Source organism: Cricetulus griseus, chromosome 2 (genome assembly GCF_003668045.3).
Source record: "Cricetulus griseus strain 17A/GY chromosome 2, alternate assembly CriGri-PICRH-1.0, whole genome shotgun sequence".
Lineage (NCBI taxonomy): Eukaryota > Metazoa > Chordata > Mammalia > Rodentia > Cricetidae > Cricetulus > Cricetulus griseus.
Genome location: NC_048595.1, coordinates 408,875,165 through 408,898,707, shown reverse-complemented (window position 1 = coordinate 408,898,707; position 23,543 = coordinate 408,875,165). Strand labels below are relative to the sequence as shown.

Genomic DNA, 23,543 nt, shown 5'->3' with positions numbered 1-23,543 from the left:
TGTGACTTACTTTATATTGTGTTGAATATAGCACAAACCTTTAGATTTCCTACTGAACTCAGTGTTGTTCTCAGTCTGTTAACTTTTGTGATTTGAGTGACCAAATGAGGATTATTGTAGTCTGGTATTAGACCAGCCCAGTAAGGGATTTTTTTTTTTTTTTTTTTTTTTTTTTTTGAGACAGGGATTTTCTGTGGCTTTGGAGGCTGTCCTGGAACTAGCTCTTGTAGAAAAGGCTGGCCTCAAACTCACAGAGATCCACCTGCCTCTGCCTCCCGAGTGCTGGGTTTGAAGGCATGTGCCACCAGTGCCCAGCAGGAAGGCAGGAATTCTTGTGAAGAAAGATTTATTCCAGAATAATTTTCTTGTTTTCCAGTGGGAAAGTGTTTAGTACATTTTTGAGGTAAGTCACATCTCTTTTGATAAATATGTAATTTTTCATTTCTCTTTTCTTTCTAGCTCTTAAATATGAACCTACTAATGTTCGTTACCTATGGGAGAGATCAAGCCTTTATGAACAGATGGGTGATCATAAAATGGCCATGGATGGTTATAGGCGTATTTTAAATCTTTTGTCTCCATCTGATGGAGAACGTTTTATGCAGTTGGCCAGAGATATGGCAAAGTAAGTTTGAAGTGATATATATATATATATGTATACACACACACATATATGCATATTCCCTTATTAGTCATTTTGCAAATCAAAGCTATTTGAAATAGAATGTATTTTGCATTGAGATTCAAAGAAATTTTTTTGTCTTTTGTGTTTTATATTTGTTCAATCATAACTTTTTTTTAATTTAGTGCTTATTGGTTTCTAAGTCAACTGTGTGATTGCTTAGAGCTCAGCAGCTGAAAAGTGAGGTGTGTCCTGCGAGGGGATTAGACTCCCAGATTGCTGTGACTTAGGTGAAATTGTACTTATTTGTGACTTTTTAAAAATGATGTTTGTTGCACATGTGTCAGTGAAATCTTTGTGGTCTGCAATATTCTATAATCATCTTGAGTCTTTTCTAGAATAGTCTGTTATGTGTTGACCTGTTACTGTCACAGGTTCTTTCTTTAGACTACTACCTCCAGGCCGGGTGTTGGTGGCACACGCCTTTAATCCCAGCACTCGGGAGGCAGAGGCAGGCGGATCTCTGTGAGTTCGAGGCCAGCCTGGTCTCCAGAGCAAGTGCCAGGATAGGCTCCAAAGCTACACAGAGAAACCCTGTCTCGAAAAAACAAAAAACAAAACAAAACAAAAAAACAGAATACTACCTCCAGCATTTACGTCTTTGATATGTTGTGAAGTAGAACAAAACAGGAAGCATTTGGCTAAGTGACGTTTCTCGATGTTCTTTCTGTTGGAAGAACACAATGCAGCATTTCATCCTGGGTTAACTGTCTTGATTTTGGCATATTAGGATCAACCTGTTTGCTCTGTGACTTGTATTCTGATGCTGTTTAGCTGTGAACTGCCCCTCACGGTCTCAGTTATATGAGAGGAGTAGATAGATTTTTACAAGTTTAGTCTGATGGCTGATGGTATGTTGTGAGCACAGAGAGTCTTTCAGATTATCTGCAGTTAAGTTTGGTTACACTACAGTGTTTGGTCTAATAAACCTGAGGAGTATCAGGTGGGTGGCTTGTGATGATCTGCTTCTTTTCACATGTATTATTCTATGTGGAGAGTAGCAATGACAGCTGATTGATTAGGTTTTGCTTTGGTCCTCATTTGCCCTCCAGAAATAGTCATTGATTGTATTTCACATAGGCATTGTACAGGGAGCCAGATGACAGCTATCAAACAACTATTAAAAGTTCTTTGCCCTCGTGGAATCTATAGCCCTGTGAGAGGAGATAAGCAGGAATCAAATAACAGTCAGATAAAAGTATATCACATTAATAAGTGATGAAGAAAAATTAAACAAGGAAAGAAGTACAAGATTAGAGTGTGTTGTTTTAAAAAATTGTGAGTGAAGGACTCAGATATAGGTTGTAGCATGAATAATATAAGCCCAGAGACAGATATTGGGATTCAAGCTGGAGATTAGAGGAACAAATCAGCCAAGCTACCAGAGAGTTCTTACCTCTACTAAGGCTAGGGCAATCCTGTCTTCAATGTGGCCGGAGACTAATCCACACTGAGACCTTGCTCCTGTCTTATATACCTCTCTAGTGCTGGGATTAAAGGTGTGCACCACCATCGCCCAGCTTCTGTGGCTAACTAGTATGGCTGCTGGGAGTAAAGGTGGGTACCACCACTACCTGGCCTCTATGGCTGTGGCTAACTTCACATTCCGATCTCCAGGCAAGCTTTATTAGATCATAAACAGTATATCACCACACTCGGTTCTCTGCCTTCTAGTGGTACTGGCTGAAGGGAGCCAGTACTTCAGGAACAGGATACAGGTATGTGCAGGGAACAAGATGGAAGCTGATGCATTCAGGTAAGCACAGCAGAGAAGGCTTGGAGGAGCATAGCAGCTGGCTCTTGCGGGCTATGGTGAGGACTGTAGCATTTACCCTAAGTGAGTTTGGAAGGCACTGAAGGGTCTGAGTAGAAAAGTGACATGATTTGACTTCAATTTTAAGTGCATCAATTTTGGTTGCTCATTTGAGCAAAAATTGAAGAGTGGTAAGGGCAGAAACAGGAAGACAGAAAATTACTGAAACGATCCTTGTGAGGGAAAGCCATAGCATGATCAGGGTAGAAACAGCAGAAGGCAGTAAGAGTGATCAGATTCTCAATGTAGCTTGAGAGTTCAGCTAAAGATTGATGTATTGATGTGTCAGATGGATGTGTGCACGTGTGCTCAAGAGTACTGACTCCCGAGTTCCTCCAGCATTTAGACATCAGCGAAAGGAGGAGACAGCCAGCAGATGGAGGAAAATTCCCAGTGCAGGGAAGAAGTGAAGAATGTGACACTTTAGATTCACTGAAGGAAGCAAAAAATGAGATTTGGCACTGAGGGTTTGCTACCTGGAGATCTTTGGCAGATTAGCAATGTCAGCACAGTGGGCCTACATCAGCTGCTTCTAGCTTCTTAGTCTCTAAACCAAAGAACTGAAAATAAGGGTGCGCATAGTAGGAAGGAAACTTTATTCAAAAGCAAACAAAACAAAAGAAACAGATCAGAAAGAAACTCTTCAGGTCACACGAGTGAGAAAGTATTCAAGTGCCCAAGTTTTTCTCTCTTGGTTCAAGAGGAGGAGTTTGGTTTACTCTGGTGAATCTCTTAAGCCCTTTGGGTCTGTTTTTTGCCACCTTTGATTTCTTTGTGATGAAAACAGCAACATTGGGGCTTGAACCAGGGCCTTTCACATGCTAGGCAAGTCCTCTGCTGCTAATGTGAATCTCCAGCCGTCCTGGCCACTTTTTGTAGGCATTGTTCCTTCTACCCTCTTAATGCTGCTTTGAGAGTGAGGGTGCTACTGTAATTTTAAAGTGCTTCCCCCTCCTAAGTTTTTGGTTGTGAGCCTAGCCTTTAATGGCTGAGCCATCTCTCCAGCCCATCCCACTCCTAAGTTTTAAAAAAATAAAAGCATTTAATTGTTAGAGGGCCTAAGCAAGCCATTGAGTTTTATAGTCAGAATTAACTATTCATTCACTTGCCATTCACTTTTTTTAGGAGTTATTATGAAGCCAATGACAGTGCTTCAGCTATAAACATAATTGAAGAAGCTTTCTCAAAACATCAAGGCTTAGTCTCCATGGAAGATGTTAACATAGCAGCTGAATTATATATTTCCAACAAGCAGTATGACAAAGCTTTGGAGGTAGGCATGCTCACATGTGGTTCCTTTAGGTTTAAAACCTGTGCTCCTATGGCTGAAATGCTTAGAAATTAGCATCTTGTCATTTAATTGTAAACTAAATTATATATCTAAACTGTGTGGAAATAATAGACTTCTTAGAAATTAGCATTTTATCATTTAATTATAAACTAAATTATATAACTAAACTATGTGGAAATAATAGACTTCTAGATTCTGTGTGAAATACGAAATGTAATTATATGGTAAATGATAATGCCACTTTTAAAGCCCCTCTACACTTAATGGTAGCAGGACTCACCAAAGTGATTTCTGTTGGAGAAAGCAGGTTGGTTTGTAGTCAAACTGATAAATCTTTGGTTTTAGTCAATGTGATATAATAATGTTAATATTCTATAGTTAGGATTTCTTATTTCAAAGATTCTTTTTTAAATGCCATTTTATGTTGTAAGGACTAGTTGAAATAAATATTCACAAAAAGGCTTTTTATATATAACTTTTATTTCTCCTTTTTGTCCATTTTTGTAGGTAATTACAGATTTTTCTGGAATTATCCTAGAAAAGGAAACTTTGGAAGAAGGCACCTCAGAGGAGAATAAAGGTTGTAATTAAATTCATGTAGGAATGTGTGCTCTTGTGTCGCACGCCTTTAATCCCAGCACTTGGGAGGCAGAGGCAGGCAGATCTCTGTGAGTTTGAGACCAGCCTGGTCTACAAGAGCTTGTTCGAGGACAGCCTTCAAAGCCACAGAGAAACCCTGTCTCGGAAAACTAAAAACTAAAAAAATAAACAAACCCAAAAAACCCTCTTGTTAGGTGCAGGGTGTTGAGTTGGTAATGTTCTCAGAGCATGTCCATAGCAGGATTCCAATCTTCTTATATTGGCTTTTGTGTTATCTTTCTTCTTTTGTTTGTGCAGTGCTAGGGCTCAAACCCAGAGCCTTCTGCCTGAAGGGCAAACTCTACACTGAGCTGTATCGATAGCCCTTGGTTTATAAGCAGTCTTAAAAATATGTTTTGAGTTCTTTTATTTATTCATATGCCCATTTGAACTTGCCATTTCTCTTATCTTTTGTTTGTTTTATTCTGTTTGTCTCTTTTCGAGGTAGAATCTTACTCTGTAGCCTAACCTGGAACTTACCATGTAGCTCAGCCTGGCCTCAAACTCATGGCAGTCCTCCTGCCTCAGCCTTCAAATGCTGGGATTACAGGTGTGCATCACCATACTCAGCTCCTATTTATTCTTAGAAGAAAAAAGAGTGAGTTACTGAGTAGATCAGAACCTTAGATCTAGAACAAGGGCTTTAAGTGAAATACAATGAAAAATTCTGCTTAAAACTTAGTATTCACATAAAAAGTAGAAACCGGTATGATTATCCTACTGTGTTTGAAAGCTCAGATGCATAATCACAGATCAGCCTTACCTGAAGTGTGCCTTCGCAGGGTCTCTTCCAGCTCCTGCCTGATCTTTGCACTGCACCCATTAACCTCTTCTATGAAAATGTTAACATGTATGACTTAGGCTCTGAGTTGTAACACACTTATCATTTTTGTGGTCACTGTATGGGTCCTTACTTCTGTGTAGTAGTTTTCATCCTTATTTTGAGAGGATTTTGATGGAGTTTGGGGAGTGCGTTGATGCTAAGTATCGTCTGCTTCAGATAGCTACTTTCTTGACCTGTTATGATGCCTAACAATTCCTTCATGCTGCAGTCCTTTGAGTTCTCAGAAGTACAAATATTTGAAATATGATCCATCTTAATGTGAAAGAGTAATTCACAAAAGCAAGATAAGGGTCAGATAAAAATTGAAGTGAAAAGTTGTTGGGAATGGACAGTAGACTTTCCCTTAAAAGACCTGCTAGGTGTTGGGGGGATATGTATATTTCTGACTTTTCTGCTCTAGAGGAAGGAGGGCAGGGAAGACCAGTTTAATAGTTAAATAGAACAAACTTTAATCTTTAGGGCAATGGTGAAACAGTCTCTGTAGTAACTGCTGTTCAGAGAAAACAGAGGAGGGTGGTTTAGTGTGGACCAGGCCTGCTTTGGGCAGGTCTTGGTCTGCTTCTGTGGTGGGTGCTTGAGAGATTAATGAGGCTGTAGGGGATGAGGATGGTGGGAAGCATGGAGTTTGGGCCACTAAAGGGTTCTTTGCTAGTTTCCATACTGTCACATGGCCTCAGTTAGAACTGAGACCTAAATAAGTTACTTTATAGCCATACTTTTCCCTACCTCCTTCCCTCCCTTTCTTCTGTTTGTCTTTTTTAAAGGCAGGTTCTTGCTATGTAGTTCTTGCTAGCCTCAAACTCCTCATCCCTGTTTTCCAAGTGCCAGAATTGTGTCACCGTGCCTAGCTTGGCCATAATTTTTGGTTTAGACTTTTTTCTCCTAAAAAAAATTGTTCTTTTTGGCTAGGTATGGTGTTACTTACCTACAACCACAGCACTCTGGATACCAAGGTAGGAGAACTGCAAGTTCAGGCCAGCTACATAGTGAAATGCTGCCTGAAACAGTTACAGTTGTTTCAAACTTTTTTTGTTTTTTGTCTTGAAAATATCAAATACAAAGCTGTCCTCAAATTTTAATTATTAGCATAAGTAGTCACTTTATCATTTAGTATATTTTACTATTTCACTGACTGTTTTCCTTCCTTCACATTCTCACTGATTTAGCATATTAGAATCAGGAAACATCTAAAAATAAACCAGAGACATGTTTAAGTACTGGTGTTTCTAGTAGTGCAGTCAGTCTTCCAAGTAAGATTTTCCAGTTTCCTAATAGTATGAAAACAGTACACATCCATTAGAAGCCATATCCTGACAGCCAACCTGTATAAATTGACATGCTCTGGACCTGTGAGAGACCCCATCTCAGCAAAAGGTGGATGGTTCTTGAGAATGACACCTGAGTCTTCCTCTAGTTCTGTGGTGTGTGAGCGAGCATGCACAGCAGTGGTGAGTCTGAATGTGACTGAGAAAATAGCTTCAAGGAAGATACTCACTGGAGCAGATTAAAACACTCCCAGGATGAGGCAGGATTTTCTTCACAGGCACTTTAAAAGAGCACAGTGTTTGTAGATTAACTATTGCTTTTGGTGCTTCGGTTTCTCAATTTTCATGAATATGAAAGATGATTACAATGGGAGTACAGTAGAGCAAGGCCTAAGAGTTCAGTATGTAGTTAGGGAGGACTTTGAACTTCTGGTCCTCTTGTCTCACCTTGGAGTGCTGGCATTACAGGCTTTTGTTGCTTACTTGTAGTTTTATTCGGTTCTGGGAATCAAACCCAGTGCTTTGTGCATGCCACATAAGCATTCCTCCAGCCATGTTACATCCTCAGCCTGTTGAGTGTGTCAGGGATTTTTCTTTTAAACACAGTTTCTTATGGCCCAAACTGGCCTTAAACATACAAGGCATCTGACTGTGACCTTGAATTCCTGATCCTTCTTGCCTCTACCTCCCAAGTGTGGAAATTACAGGCATTCAATACCATACCAAGGGTTTTGTTTTTGTTGTTGTTTTACTAAAAGATAAGCTCTTAAGTGGCCCAGAGGGGCCTAGAATTAGAAATCCTCCTGCTTCTGCCTCAACCTCTGAAGTGCTGGGATTATATAGACATGCCCCATACCTGGCAAGTGTTTTTGAAAGATAAGTGATGCTGCTAAATAGTGTTATCTAATAATGTACTGCATATGCTGCAGGGACTAACTATCTCTCTCTCTCTCTCTCTCTCTCTCTCTCTCTCTCTCTCTCTCTCTCTCTCTCTCTCTCTCTCTCACACACACACACACACACAAACAAAATACCTTCCTGCGCACTGATAAGTAACTAGCTTGTTTAAACACTTTGCCTTGGGATGTAGCTGTCTGATTGAACTAGTTGTCTCTAAGCTGGCATGTTCTGTTTTAGACAACATCTGGAGTTTCAGTTCCCCATGGTTTCCTAAGTGATCTTCTTACCTTGTAAATATACTTGATCCAAATTCTTTGTCTAGTATTAAGATTGTGTCTATGCTGAACTGTGATTTGCAAATGTCTGGAATCTCTTGATTTGAGAAAGGCATCTTGTAGTCAACCGAAAGTTGACTTTTCTTTGTGATTTGATCTAAAAGCCAACATTGTTAATCTACACATCTATACTAAGTGTATCCTTAGTAAGTGTATTTCATTAAATGGTTACTTGGGCTGCTATATCAAAACACTTTTGACTTGGTGATCTAGAAACAGAAACTTCTAGAGGCTTGGAAGTCTTAAGACAAAAGCAGCAGAGGTTTGATGTAGTACCGTCTGCTGTGTCCTCATGTAGGAGACAGACACATAGAGCTAGCTCCCTTAGGCCTCTTTGCAAGGACATGAATCCTCTTCATGAGGGCAGAGCTCTTGTGACCTTATCTTCCAGAGACCTCACCTGTTAATGCCATCATATGCTATACCACATGTTGGATATGAGGTTTCTTTGTATGAAGGAATGTGCTGTAGGTACTGCCTTTAGTCAAGTAGACTTGGTATGTGTTGTCAGGGCGCTTAGGTCTTGAGTGAGCAAACTTTCATGGTAGGAAAGTTGTGTAGAATAAATATCAAAGTTAAATTTATGTTATCAGTTACTATCCTGGTGTTCATTGCTAAAACAGTCTCGTAATGAAACCATATTCCTATGATTGGGTAACCTCAGAAAATCAATTAATGGCAAATGTAAAACAGATGCAATTACTTAGTTTGTAAGTAACTTAAATTTGAGTTTACTACTAAAGGCCATCAGTCATATGTACAGTTTATGAAATAGAAACAAACTGATTTGTAATTTAATGTGCAGACTATAAAATAAATATAGATTAGAATTCCTTTAATTTCCCAGAATTTTAAAATTTGTTTTGTTATAGAAAGCAGGAAAGTATTTAACCCCTTTTTAAAAAACCTCTCTTGAGTAAAGTCTAAAGTAAAGCTTTTGAATTCAAGAATTTAAAAAGAGAGGTTTCATATATCCTGGTCATTTTTATCTTTTTATTCCTGTGTAGTCTTGTAAAAAGTATGGAAATTTGTGTGTGTCTGGAATAAGTTGATACTAAGGAAAGGGGCAGGATAAGTACAAACAAAAGACAGACTGAAGGAAGTAAGAAGCTGCTAATAGAGTTGACTAGAATGAGCATTGACTGGGATCTTTGCTTTGGGCTGTTGGAAATTGGATCTGTGTACAGGATGGGGTTGCCTTATATGCTGAGCTTGCACATAGGAATGCCTTGTTTGATGGTTCCCCAGCTGCTGAGACCGTTACCTGCTCTATACCTGATAGTGTGCCAATCGATATCACAGTGAAGCTGATGGTCTGCCTGGTGCATCTCAACATCCTTGAGCCACTCAATGTAAGTAGCACAAGTAGCTGCGCCTGCCTAAGCAGTATAAGATCCTTCTCATTGAGCCCATACTCTCCTTCGGATGACTAGAAATTATAACTTGACCTTAGATTTTCACATTTCTTAATAATGGGGGAAGACACTGTAAACATCAAATTACTTTCATAGGAATGGCTCATAAAAACAAAGTGTTTTGGAATTGGGTTTGGAATAATTTTCTTTTAAGATGATAACAAGATTAGAAGTTGTGATTAGCCTTTAGGCAGTCTATAATTGCTATATCTACTTTCTTTTTCTGACTTTGGAGCAAGTATTTCATTGAATAAAAAATGTATTGGGTATCTGCATTGTTGACCATAGGATAAGGTACTGAGTAAAACAAACCTTCCCTTCTTGCATGGATATTTGTGTTAAGAGATTAAATACAATCATAAGATATGTAAGTTATTGGTTGGTGAAAAGTGTTCTGAAGAGAAACAAGAAATAGAATGTAGGAATGGGAGAAAGCTATATGGTTTTAGTAGGGGAGTCACCTGAGAAAGTAATGTTTGGTCAAGAACTAACAGAGTAGGTTTTCAGGCATCAGCAAACACAGTCAAAGGCACAGGCTAGTTAGGCTTCATAGAGAAAGCACTGGTGGGCTTACTTCCTAGTTGCTGCCCTTTTAATAAGCCCACACAGAGTGATGAATGAATGAGTAAAAAATGATGGAAGTCTATATCTTTTTAATAGAAATGGAGAAAAACGACCATTAAGCTGTTTTTGTTAGTCCTTGCTGCTTTTGGCTTATGTCATGTAGCTGACAAAGAGAGGTGGTTATTTGTAATGTTTGACCTCTGGCTTTTATTTGGGGTTTAGCCTCTGTTGACAACACTGGTGGAACAGAATCCTGAAGATATGGGTGACCTCTATCTTGATGTTGCTGAAGCTTTTCTGGATGTCGGTGAATATAATTCTGCACTTCCCCTGCTCAGCGCACTGGTTTGCTCTGAAAGATACAACCTTGCAGTGGTTTGGCTTCGGCATGCAGGTAATACTTTAGTTGTGGAAGGACACTGTTTTAATCATACAATCAGGAAGCGTTTACATTCCCAACACGGTTGTCATTATAACATAGTAGACTATCAGTGTAAGTATTTCTGGTTTCGTATAGCAGGAAGATTAGTATTGCAGTTGTCTTGCTAGACTACCAAGTGCTTGCCCTTACTTTGAGCCCCAACACTTAAGGGGCTCAAACACTAACGTAAGTGACATTAAGGTACTTGAGATCAAAGCCACAGTGTTCTTGTTAGGGGACAGTAAGTTTACTTAATGATGTTAACTTCACTGCAAATCGCTAGAGTGATAACAGAAAAACTAAAATGCCCCTTAGTTACCTGTCTTTTACTTGTCATTGACATACATTATAGAACTTATTATCAGATAGGGGCAAAATTATTTTTAAAGTGATTTTATAAATGTATACCTAGTGCTATTTTTAGAGAAAATAGTTAATGCATTTTTCTGTGCTCTTTGAGCCACACATGCTCAAGATTAACCTATTAATCATTGTATTTTATTGTGATTAAGACCATGGTAGTCTGAAAATAAATCATTCAGAGTAGAGAAAACAGCTTTAAAAAGCAACCAGATCCCTTAGATAAATAAAAATAAAATGTAGTCTGATAGGATGTCATAAATAAAAGAGATTTATTAAGGCTGGGCCTGGTAGTACACACCTGGGAAGCAAAGGCAGGCAGATTTCTGTGAGTTTGAGGCCAGCCTGGTCTGCATATAGTGAGCTCTAGGTCAGCCAGGAGACCCTGTCTCAAAAACAAAACACAGCCCCAAAGAAAACCAGACAAAAAAGCTTAATAGAAAAGTTTTCATTTAAAATTTGCTATGTCACAAAGTTATAAAAACTAATTGAGAGAAGAAAGTCCTCTATAGGTAGAGAAAAACTAATGGCCATTTTGGCACAGTAGCTCACACCCTAAGTAAGCTCTAGGAAAGCTCATTTCAGTTTTAAGAGAACATTTTCCTGTTTCAAAGAGTAAGCATAAATATAATTGTAATACCTTCATACAAAGTTACCTTTGTGGGATTTGTGAAGCCCAGGGTGAGCAGAGTATGGGCCTTCAAAGGCCATGGCACTGGGACTGCTCCTCTGTGTTATTAGTAGACACTTCCGATCCTTTTTCATTATGATTCAGATTCGGATCACTGCTGTTTCCATTTTGAAATTAGTGATTGTATTAGTCAGTTGAATTGTAGTGGAAATTAAAACTTCAGAGCTATCTAAAAATCAAGAAGGACCATTGGAGGAATTGAATAGCTGTGACATTACATGAAATAGCTAATGTGAAAACAAGTAAGCGATGCCATTATGATGATCTATTCATAATACTATTCTAATTTGTTTTCACGATTTAGCCTAATGTAGTGGCCAGGAGACATCTGAGGAAACAATTCGAGGCAAAGTATTTAGGAGGTCATTGCAGTGAAAAGGGCATTTGAGAAATCCAGCTTGGTGTCGGAGCTGCTAGAATGGAAAGAAGAAATATGCTTATCAGGATGTGCCTCTAAGTTCAAATGATCTAACAGTGGTTGATTGAGGCATTTTATGTCTTAGGACTCATTTTGAGGAGTGGAGTGGGGTAATGGAAGATAGTCGATCTTGGGGGTTTACAAAACTGAGGAACCCAGTAACAATGCCAGTGAAGTGGATTTGTGGGAGTAGGGAGAGATGAAAACTGGAGAGTTGCATCTCCATGGGCCCATGATGCTATGTAATAGGAGGGAGCTAGTTTGCCATTGTCAAATTAGAAGACGCCAGTACCCTGGATTTTATGAAATCCTAATTTACAAATATGTAGACAGTTAATACTTTCAACAACCATTGTGCCACAATAAACATGTTCGGTTTCCCAGTAATGAACTCTTGATACATTGTTTCCTGTGGTGTGACCAGAGTGTATGTGTGGAAACAATCCCTGTGTCTGTAGACTAAATAGTTAATAAGTAATTATGATTGGTTACTATGTAGCATTCAAAATGCCAGTGAAGGCATGGGGAATGCTTAAAACATAGCACTAAGTGAATAGACACACCAAATTGAACCTAGAATGATTACATCCTTGTAGCAGCTTAATTCTGATGGGACACGGCTGGGAATCTAGCTCATTCCATAGGATGCTCGTCTTGCATGCTTAAGGCTCTGGGTTTGATCTCCAGGCACCACCAGGGAAAAGATTAGTAGACCGATCAGTGGAGGGAAGGGAGGCTGCCTTCAGGATGTATTGTTTGAGAGAAAAGTAAATTAAAAAGAAGAAAAGTAAAGCACTAACAATATATAGTCATTCCTTTGTTGTTATAATTTTCTTAAGTTGCTCTAACAGTTCTTTAAAATAGTAAAATCTGTAAAAAGTGTAAACAGGTAACCCTGGGCTTCAGAGGCTGCTGTAAGAGAATTGCAAATTTGAGAGCTGCCCATACTACACATGGAGACTCTGTCTCAATCAAATCAAATCAAATCAATTACCAATTAAATTTGAAAAGGAATAGTTTTGTCCATCTTATAACTAGAGATTTGAACATATTTTATTTTACATCTTAGAATGTTTAAAGGCGTTGGGCTACATGGAACGTGCTGCTGAAAGCTATAGTAAAGTGGTTGATCTGGCCCCACTCCATTTGGATGCAAGAATTTCACTTTCCATCCTTCAGCAGCAGCTAGGCCGTCCTGAGAAAGCCCTGGAAGCCCTGGAACCAATGTATGACCCAGATACATTAGCCCAGGATGCAAATGCCGCACAGCAGGTAGGCCACGACACAGAGTGCTTCTCTGGGTACTTTTCTCTTCTACTCATGCAACTCTAGAGCATTGGCCTCTGTTTTTATAGCCACTGCCAAAGTTGTAGTTTAGTGTGTTCATTTAGTAGAATTTGTTTTGACGTGTGTTGTATGTTCTAGTGAATGAGTGTGTGTATGTTTGGAGGTCAGAGGCACACATCAGTTATATCTTTCCTAGATTTCTCTGAATGTACATTTATTTATTGAGACAGTTTCTCACTGAACTTGAAGTTCACCCATTTGGCTGGTCAGTGACCTTCAGGGACCCTCCTGTCTCTGTGCTGCCAGTGCTGAGATGAGCTCACTTGCCTGGCTTTTTATCAGTTTCTGGGGTCTGAAGTCAGGGCTTCATGCATTCATGGCAGGCCATTTCCTTAGCCTCCAGATTGAGTGATTTTGAAAAACAATTTAGTCATTTTGTATTAGATATAAATTATAGCTTCTAACATGTTAGATTTTAATTATTACATCATAAAGCAATTGTTTGTAGAGTCTGGTTTCTAAAAAAAAAAACCTTGTTTGTGCAAGTAAAACCAATCTTAACAAAGACATCGTATCACTCTCGTATCACTCACTGTCACTTGCTCGTTTATTTAGGAACTGAAGTTACTGCTTCATCGTTCTACTCTATTATTTTCACAAGGCAAAATGTATGGTTATCTGGATACCTTACTGACCATGCTAGCCATGCTTTTAAAGGTGGGTAGTGACTTTTGTTTATATTAGCCTTGTTCATTTTTCAAATGCTAGCTTTAATTGTTCTGTGTTAAACTCATTTTAAAGTGAAAGGCAGATAAATACAGAAAACTTAGAAATTAGTGATATATGACTGGGAATTCTTTTATAATACCGGAGAGTGACTTCAGAGCCCTTGCACATACATGCTAGGCAAGTACTCTCCTATTGAACTATATTCCAGCACTAATATTAGAATTTCTGCATGGTAATATAAGCTTGATTGTAGAAAAAGTGAAATAAAATCTTTCAAGTCTACTTATTTCAAATTATGAAAACTCTAGAATTACCAGTTATTAGCCCTATAGCCAGTCATATGTACTAAAATGATTCATTTTGCAAAACTGTTGTGCATTTTTGCACATCCATTCTGAGTCTGTTTTTGCAAGGAAGGGGCATGTATTCACTCCCCCTTTCCTGCTCTGCTTGTCATTGTGAATTAACAATGTTCCCCTGATAATGTGTCTCTAGTGACTGAAATTCCTTGGATAAGAGAAAAATAATTCATTCTACTTTTAGGCATTTAAAATATAGAGTAATTTGCTGGAACACTTTCAGTCTGGTTTTTGGTACTGTGGTCGTCAGTCTTACTGTATAAATTATTGGCTAAGAGACATTTCATTATCTTTTATTCAGGTTGCGATGAATAGAGCCCAAGTTTGTTTGATCTCCAGTTCCAAGTCTGGAGAAAGGCACCTCTACCTTATTAAAGTGTCAAGAGACAAAATATCAGACAACAATGAGCAGGAAACATCAAATTATGATGCAAAAGGTAATTGTTTCATTTCTTTATGTAAAACTTGGCTGAATTGAAAAGGACAGGTGAAGTAATTCCTGATAATAATCTAAATGAAATGGAAATTGTAATCTAATTTACCAGGTATAACCAATTCAATTAAAAGGCTTAACTGTAAACACTTTTTAAAATTTAAAGGAAAATATCTATTGGGTTTTTCTCTGAAAAACATAAATTAAAACATTTTGGACCTTTGAAGAAGAAAATTAATTTGTGAAGATTAGATGACATTACAGATTTTATGTCCACTTATTCCAGTTATATAGGTCTTGTTGAGTTAAAATCTATTTTGACAAAGGTAGCAGTCATAGAAACTCTCTGAAAGTGAATCTCAGTGACTCAGTCTAAGTCACAGGACTTTAAAAGGCATCAGGGACGTTTGAGTGAGGTGCTTGCTCCGAGAAAGACCTTTAGAGATATAAGACAAGACTGGTGATGCGAGTCTGGCAACATTACTTTGCTGTTCGTTAACACAGCCTTGATTAAACTGCTGGGAAAGTGCCTGGAGTGAGAGAGAGAGACTGAGTGAGGAGCACTCAGCTGCCTGTGATCTAGGCTATAGATGCTTCCAAGGCCTGCTGTCATTCAGTTTGCCGATCTCAGGTTTATTCCTGCAGCTTCTCCTCTGTGGCATGTAGTTTGGATATGTTTCCCTAAATAACTTTTATCCATATAAAACCTACCTTTTTCCTTCCTCATTTCAGGTCTGTTGGGTTTTCTTAGGTTTTTCTAAGGTTATTTATTTCATCTTAGTGGAAATGGCATCAGATTAGATGCATGAGCTTAGCTTCTTTATGTTATATGCAGCTTTGTAGACCTGGGGTTAACCCCCAGGTCTCGCACACGGTGTTCCATCCGAAGGTAACTCGCTATCCTACATGCAACTCTACTCTGTATTTTCATATGGAATGTTCTTATGTTGTTCTCTCTTCATAGTTGTATTTGGAGAATGTACAATAGTCCAGTGGATAGCAATTATAGAATTTACTAGGCCATTTCTTTGTATTCTGGTGTGTAAATAGTAATGCAGAGTAAGCATCTTCAGATATGGGTCTATCCATGTTTTGATTGTTTAAGGTAGATTACCAGAAGAATAACTGGTGGTTTAGATAGTACAGATCTTTTTGCCTTTCTTTCTCTCTCTCCTTTTCTCCCTCCCTCCAGTTTTCTTTTTCAGTGTTAGGGATCGAACTGAGGGATCTACACATGTCAGGCAAGCACTCTGCTACTGAGCTACAATCACCAACCCAAGTCTTTTGCCACCCCCTTTTTTTCTTTTCCTGTTCATCTTCCCTCCTTCCTGCTTGCTGTCTCTCCCTCCTCTTCTAAATTGCTTTGGCTTATCTTGAATTTACAATGGAGCCCAGACTGGCCTTAAACTCTTACCACCCTCCCACTTCATTATCCTGAGAGACTGACAGGTGTGCTCGCCATGTCTGGCTTGCTATTTTATAATGTAATCTTTTAAAGGAGGCTTCTTAAAATTGAGATTAGAAAAAAGACCAAGAAAACCCAAATCTGTATCCAAACATCGGAATGCTGTGTGCATGCAGAAATCTATGTGATCATCCATGGAAAAGACATTTGTCTCTCTCCCCCTCCCCCCAGCAGTGTGTATCTGAGCTAAGACTCACAAAGGCACGTGGTATCATTGATGCGCAGTGATTAGTCAAGAGTGAGAGTTAACTCGAATGCTAGGCTGGTGAACATTCAGAGCGGAAGGACATAGGATTGAAGGAGTTTACACAAGCAGCTACTCTGTTCTTATCTTTGTCAGGTTATCAACAGGTTAGAATTTAGGACCAAGGCTATGAAGGCTATCTGTACACTCATGTGCATTTTTCTTTTCCAGTACTACTGTTTCTGGAACTAATAGTGCCCTGATTGGTTTTCCTTTGTCTCATTTTAGCAATATTTGCTGTACTCACAAGTGTCTTGCCAAAAGATGACTGGTGGAACCTTCTCTTGAAGGCCATATATACTTTGAGTGACTTATCCCGCTTCCAAGAAGCTGAATTGCTTGTAGATTCTTCACTGGAATATTATTCATTTTATGATGACAGACAAAAACGCAAAGAACTAGAATACTTCGGTCTATCTGCTGCAATTCTGGACAAAAATTTCAGAAAGGCATATGACTATATCAGGTAACTTTCTAGTCATAAATCATATTTCAGAAATATTCATGTATATGTGTGTGTGCCTGAGTGTATGTATATGTACTACTGTATAGGAGCTCATTGAGATCAGAAGAGGGCATCAGATTCCCTGGAACTGGACTTACACATGGCTGTGAGCCACTATGTGGGTGCTGGGAACTTGATCCTCAGCAAAAGCAGATGGTGTTCTTAACCACTGACCCATCTCCACACCCTCTCTGATCATATTTTAATTCTACTCTCTGATAGTACATGTGCACTTATGTGACTTCAGCTCTCACATCAAGAATTAATGAGCTGTTTTTCTTATTGCTCTTATGCCTTACTGTCTCAGTTCAATGGTGATTCTTAAGTGTTCTTTCTTGGTATGAACTATAGAGCTGGAGTTCTCAGGTTCAGGTCCCCTGACACTTAACTGGTAATGTGATATCAGGCTAGTCACTTAACCTCTCCTTCCTCATACTTTATAGGGGCATTGTACTTCTATCACTAGGGTTAAAGGGCTCATCATATCTAAAGCCTTTCAACAGTGGCTGGCACACTATTAGCCATTGCTTATGTTCTATAGCTACAGTAAGCTGGAAGGCAGGTAAAACAAGCCCTTAGATGGTTTAGATTAAGAGACGTTTGTTTTTTCAAAATCAAAAGATAAGAAATACTAATGTAAGTGGCATTTTCTAGGGAAAAGTCTTTCATTGTAGAGGAGGTTTTGCTTTTCCTTGTTGGGGATAGCACTAAAGAGTTTCATTCTTGCCAGGTGATGGAGGCACATGCCTTTAATCCCAGCACTTTACTTTGGAGGCAAAGGCAGGTGGATCTCTGTGAGTTCGAGGCCAGCTGGGTCTACAGATCGAGTTCAAGGACAACTGGGGCTATTAACACATAGAAACCCAGTCTCAAAAACTAAAAAAAAACAAACAAAACAAAAAAGTTTTATTCTTAAACTTCCTGATTTCACATTATTTCCCTCTCACATGTTTTCTGCTGGTTTAGGGTGATGGTAATGGAAAATGTCAATAAGCCCCAGCTGTGGAATATTTTCAATCAAGTTACCATGCATTCTCAAGATGTGAGACATCATCGCTTCTGTCTCCGCCTGATGCTGAAAAACCCCGAAAATCATGCACTGTGCGTTCTAAATGGACACAATGCTTTTGTATCTGGGAGCTTCAAACACGCACTTGGTAAGTGTGCTGACACCTGATTGTTGTGTAGTGGTCAAGGGCCGGGCTTCTGCTCTAGAACAGGACTGCCTGGATTTCACATAGCCTCTCCCATTGCAAAGCAGTCTCTTAAACAGATACAAGGACCTATTATAGAGGTTATTTTGAACATTAAATGAGTTAACATAAAAAAGTATTTAAAACAAAGTCTACTATGTGTAAGTGCTTCTAAGTACTAGTAATAATCATGAGAATGTTTTGTTGGTTATTTTAGAGGTCAAGTAGGTATTCCTGCTTAGGGTTAGACCTCATCAGCTGGCAACTGCATGCACACATACACATGCCCACATAGACACCATCACACACATTCTCCCTTCACTGTGAAGACAGATTGAAGGTCATAAGACAGATTATCATACTGCCAAATCATTTTAGAAGTGTTATTCTATATAGAAATGTCTATCGCTGCTTGTTACTGAATCATCAAGATACACTTATGAGGATACTTCTAATAGTATTGCTGTACATTGCTTTAAAGTATGTGGATGATATTAGGGTCTTGCTGCATTACAATAATGTTTTGTTTTTAAAACATTTGAGTTGAGGAAAGAAGGAGCTCTATTCTAATCACATTATCACCTGGCCTCGCTCACTCTCCAGGACAGTATGTGCAAGCCTTCCGTGCCTATCCCAGTGAGCCTCTCTACAACCTCTGCATAGGCCTGACCTTTATTCACATGGCATCTCAGAAGTATGTGCTCAAGAGACATGCCCTGACTGTACAGGTAATCCACTAGAGTCTCCTGTCTCTGTGTTCATGGAATGAACATGTGTAACGTCCTTTTAAAAACCTGATTCCAAAAGCAATGCCTGGTTGATAAACATGTTGGGAATTTACTCCTGTGTCCCAGACTTGTGGGTGTGAAACAGCAAGAGAAATTTTTTTCTTAGTTCTTTTTAACAATTCAAAATTATGTTTAACATTTTATTCTAATATGAATATAAACTCATCTGGGTGTGTATTCAGAGGATGGTAGGAGGATGTTCAAGACTAGACAAGGCTATATAGTGAGCTCTGTCTCAAAATTAAAAAAAGATTGCAAATTCTTAAGAGGGCAGTCTCGTTATTATGATTTCCAGCATCCCCGACACATTGATGGTTTACTGTTGACATAGCCAGACTCTAACATGCATTGCCTTTTTCAGTGTGCTGCACTTAGTGGTGGGTAGCATTCTAAGATGAGCATACTCGGTCATCCTTTTTTTCTGTAGGGCTTTTCCTTCCTTAATCGATACCTCAGCATACGTGGACCTTGCCAGGAATCGTTCTACAATTTGGGCCGTGGCCTTCATCAACTGGGACTGACTCACCTTGCAATCCACTACTACCAGAAGGCTCTGGCACTCCCTCCGCTTGTGGTAGAGGTAACTTATACATCGCCTCTTTTTATCTGTAGAGAAATACACTCTGCTATGTATTGTGGTCTAGACAGTGGTAAATCATAGTGTGCATGGTAAAATTTATGTTTGGGGCCATGTGTCAGCAATCTCATAGTAGACCAAGCAAGATCTCAAGCTGAAGGCCATCTCAGGCTACATAAAGATTGTCTCATTTTTTTTTTTTTTCTGTAATATAGTTATATTTAGGTTCAACAGCAGGAAAATCTTTGACATCCTGGCCTTATGATCTGATCAACAACCACTTAAACTGTCACATGTGATTATGATCTTTAACCCTCTTTCAGTCATGCAAAGGTAGCAGCTGTGCTTTCCAGATATGAGCTGGCAATTGTGAATCTTAAGTAGTAACATACACTGTTCATTTCCAAGTTCTAAAACCCAACCAAACAAAACCTTCTTTGTATGTAGGGGTTTGTTGACGTGATTGCAAGCATACATATATATACCATGGCCCGTGTGTAGAGTTCTGAGGACAACCTTCCTTGTTTTGAGACAGGGTTTCTTGATCACTGCTGCATACACCAGGCTAGCTGGCCCATGAGCTTCTGGGGCTCCTCTCTCCACATCCCATCTCACTGTAGGATCACTGGCATTACAGATATGCTGTTGTATGAGTTCTGGAGACCTCAGTGAGCATTGTACATTCAACCATCTCCCCAGCCTCCTTTGAGGCCAGGCCAGTATTAATATAATTTTAAAAGTTTAATTGACACTTTAATTCCTGAAGCAAATATGAGCAACAGCATATATTTTGGCCTCCATCATTGAAAGTGAACTTTCAACACAGCAAGGAAACTGCCCAAGTTTTCAGAATCTTCCCAAAACTGTTGACAAGTACTCAGTGGAGGCCACCGACTGCTTACCAGTGCTATTCAGTGAATCAGAATTGAAGTCTATTCTCCTATGACTGGTGAGACTTCTATAACCTGTTAGTTAGACATTTGATGAAACTGTGACTGTAAAAATTACCTGAATCAGTGTAGGTCTGTAGGTCCAAGGTATTATGTTTTTAGTATTATATGAATTTAAATTGTTTTGGAAAATTACAGAAGTTTGTCATAATATTAAAGTGGTTGACAGCTGGAAATAAAACTCATTTGTTTTTCCTCTAGGGGATAGAAGTTGACCAGTTAGACCTTCGAAGAGATATTGCCTACAACATGTCTCTCATTTATCAGAGCAGCGGGAACACTGCAATGGCTCAAAAGCTTTTGTATACCTATTGTGTCATATAAGCGCAGAACTGAGAAAGGGGCTGCGTGGACCAGTGTCTTCTGAGACAACTATGCTTGATGATAAAAATGGTGCTGTCTTCACTGCTAGCTGTGTTACAACTGCACCTTTGAAAGCTGGGGGTGTGGCTTGGCTGTAGAGTGCCTACCTGCTTTGTATGCATAAGGCCCAGATTCAAGCCACAGGCCTTTGGAAAACTGAAACACTGCTTTTATCTCTGGAATATAAGCAAAGTTATCATTCCTGTGAGAATGTACATACTATTTTGTTATCTCCCTTTAGCATTCTACAATAAAATTATTCCCAATGCTGAAATGGACACTGTTAGCATCTGAGTCAGTTGGAATTGAACATTGTTTTTCCATTTAATATCTACTGACCTCCTGTGTAGCTGGTGTTCTGACAAATGCTGGGAATATAGAAGATGGACAGATGCAGTTTATCCTTGAGGCATTTCAGAATACACTACTGAGATAGTCACCATGGGCACAATTATTTATATATTTATTTTCTTAGGCTATATATTGAACCTAGAGCATTGTACCATGCTAAGCAAGCAGTGTTCTACCCCTGTGCTACATCCTCAGTCTGCACAGTTCTTAAAGTGTGGACATGTATTTCCTCGAAGGGAATATATGCTGCATTCTTACATAGTATCACCATCCAAGTACAGCAAAGAAGGCTACTTGATAAAGGGAAAACAAACGGGGACTCTTATGGTAATGTAATTACAGTCAATACCTAACAAAACTATTTAAGGTGGGTTTATGGTAGGAAGACAAATAATTGATTCGTTTCACTTTCATCTGTATGTTAGTTTCAGAGTGTAAGCCTTGCAACTGGGCTTAATTCAAAGCACAGTGCTCCAAGGCACACCATTCAATACATCTGCTTCCCAGCATAGAAAAGGGATGATTGTGTTCACATGTAATATGTTGTGCTTTCCAGTTCAGGGTCACCACCAGAGTACTGGGGAGGAGGAGTATATGGAATTGGGTTGATAAAGATTTTTTTTTTTTTTTTTACTTCATTATATGCTCTTGAATCTCAGATAAAAACATTTGCTAGGTTTTTAGTGGAAAATAAGTGCTATAATGTGATTGATTCTAAGTCCAGTCCAGCTGTAAAAGTAAACAAGTGTTGAGACTGAAGGTCAAACAATGGACACTTTTAAGGAGTTTTTACCACTCTTTATACTGCATAAACAGCTCTCCAGTTGAAAAGCAGAATTTGTATGTAATTAGAAATGCAGCTTGTATCCTGTATCTATATATAAATAAATCCTTTTTAATTATTTTCTGTTCATTGGTGTTTTGCCTGCATGTATGTCTGTGTGAGGGTGTCAGAAGCCCTGGAACTGGAGTCACAGACAGGTAGGTGTGAGATGCCATGTGGAATTCAAGCTGGGTCCTCTGGAAGAACAGTCAGTGCTCTTAACTGATAAGCCAGCTCTCCAGACTTATAAATCCGATTTTTATAATAGAGATTTTACCTTTTTAAAAATTTAATTTCATGCCATTGAGCAATAATGATGAAGATAAGTAAGTGTGATTGATAAATTTAGGTCTCAGAATCCTGTCTGCACATTCTATATGCAGTTTCTCTTATGAACTAAGTTCTCTAAACAGTAAACTGGAGGAAAGACAGATTGGGTCTCTGTCAGGAGTTACTTCAGTCAGCATCTAACAGAATTATATATATTATTGAGTAGGCGAGGTAGGGCTGTGTCTCCTTGGATTGAGTGCCTGCCTGGTGTGCATGGAGTTCAAAATCAGGTGTGGTGGGCACAGTCTAATTCCAGCCCTTGGAGGTAGAGGAGCAGCTCAGGGTCTCATTGTATCAGGCGATGACACAGTAAGTTCAAAGCCAGCTTGGGTTACATGAGACTCTGTTTCTAAAGAAAGGAAATAAAGCAGTTATTGGTAGGAACACAAATAACTGATGTAACCTTTTTCTTTTCACTTTGTTTCTTTAGCTACATAGAGCAGATGGCCTGGTTTATCAAATATGCTAAATGATATTGGTGGAAACAAGTCAACAGTTTTCTAAGAAAAGAAAATCTAAATTGTGTGTTTATCTAACATTTATAATCACAGCGAGGGCCAGGGAAATGGCTTATTGAAAGTGCTTGCCAAAAGCACTTAACCACTCAAACCGGATGGTGGCGTCCATCATATTGTGACGAGGAAGTCAGGGATGAGCAATGGAAACTTGTGGGCCAGAGAAGAACCAGAGAGACCTTGCCTCAACAATATGGAAGGTGAGGACTAATTCTCAACACTGTCATCTGATCTACATTGTGCCTATACACACACACACACACACACACACACACACACACACACACACACACAGAGAGAGAGAGAGAGAGAGAGAGAGAGAGAGAGAGAGAGAGAGAGAGAGAGAGACAGGTTTTGAATGCTACTGTCTTACGTTTGCTAAGTATTCTTGAGATACATGACTGGTAAGCAATGCTGAGGTATTGCTCCTACCTGGGCCAATCAAGAATTTCCTTTTTCTTCCTTCCTTGGGAATGTGGGAGTTGAACTCTAGCCCTCCTGTGAGCTGAAACTGCAATGCTATATGGCCCGCTAGGAGTTAACCTGTTCTGTTGAGAAAGGAGAGGCTTACACATCAAGAGAAGGTAAGAATGGGAATAACCCTGAGTTACTGCACATGGTAGCCCCCCCCCCCCTTGTTTTTTTTCTTACATTAGCCACAGTTTGCCTGAGTTCATTCTGGTGATGTTAGTTCTATGGCTGTTTTGCTTAGGGTTTTTATTGCTGTGAAGAGACACCATGATCATGGCAAATCTTATAAGGAAAACTTGTAATTGGGGTGACTCACAGTTTCAGAGGTTCAATCCATTATTATGTTGGTGGGGAGTATGATGGCAGGCAGACAGACGTTGTGCTGGCTACATCTTGATATGCAGGCACAAGAAGTCAACTGACACACTGAAATCTAGAGCATAGGAAACTTCAAGGCCCAACCTCACAGTGACATGCTTCCTCCAACAAGGCCATACCCAGTCCAACAAAGCCACACTTCCC

The 23,543-nt window shown here is 39.2% G+C and overlaps 1 protein-coding gene across 1 annotated transcript in view; it reads left to right on the top strand.

The window, feature by feature from the left end:
* Positions 1-21,786, top strand: part of Gtf3c3 (general transcription factor IIIC subunit 3) — a 32,949-nt gene extending 11,163 nt beyond the window's left edge. Inside the window, exons 6-18 of the mRNA XM_027396891.2 lie at positions 460-625; positions 3,621-3,768; positions 4,294-4,366; positions 9,018-9,121; positions 9,971-10,142; positions 12,708-12,910; positions 13,541-13,642; positions 14,315-14,450; positions 16,384-16,621; positions 17,627-17,817; positions 18,457-18,581; positions 19,069-19,221; positions 20,370-21,786. Of these exons, the coding sequence (XP_027252692.1) occupies positions 460-625; positions 3,621-3,768; positions 4,294-4,366; positions 9,018-9,121; positions 9,971-10,142; positions 12,708-12,910; positions 13,541-13,642; positions 14,315-14,450; positions 16,384-16,621; positions 17,627-17,817; positions 18,457-18,581; positions 19,069-19,221; positions 20,370-20,492 (1,934 nt within the window). The 3' untranslated portion in view covers positions 20,493-21,786. The remainder of the gene's footprint in view (positions 1-459; positions 626-3,620; positions 3,769-4,293; positions 4,367-9,017; positions 9,122-9,970; positions 10,143-12,707; positions 12,911-13,540; positions 13,643-14,314; positions 14,451-16,383; positions 16,622-17,626; positions 17,818-18,456; positions 18,582-19,068; positions 19,222-20,369) is intronic.
* The last annotated feature ends 1,757 nt before the right edge of the window (positions 21,787-23,543 follow it).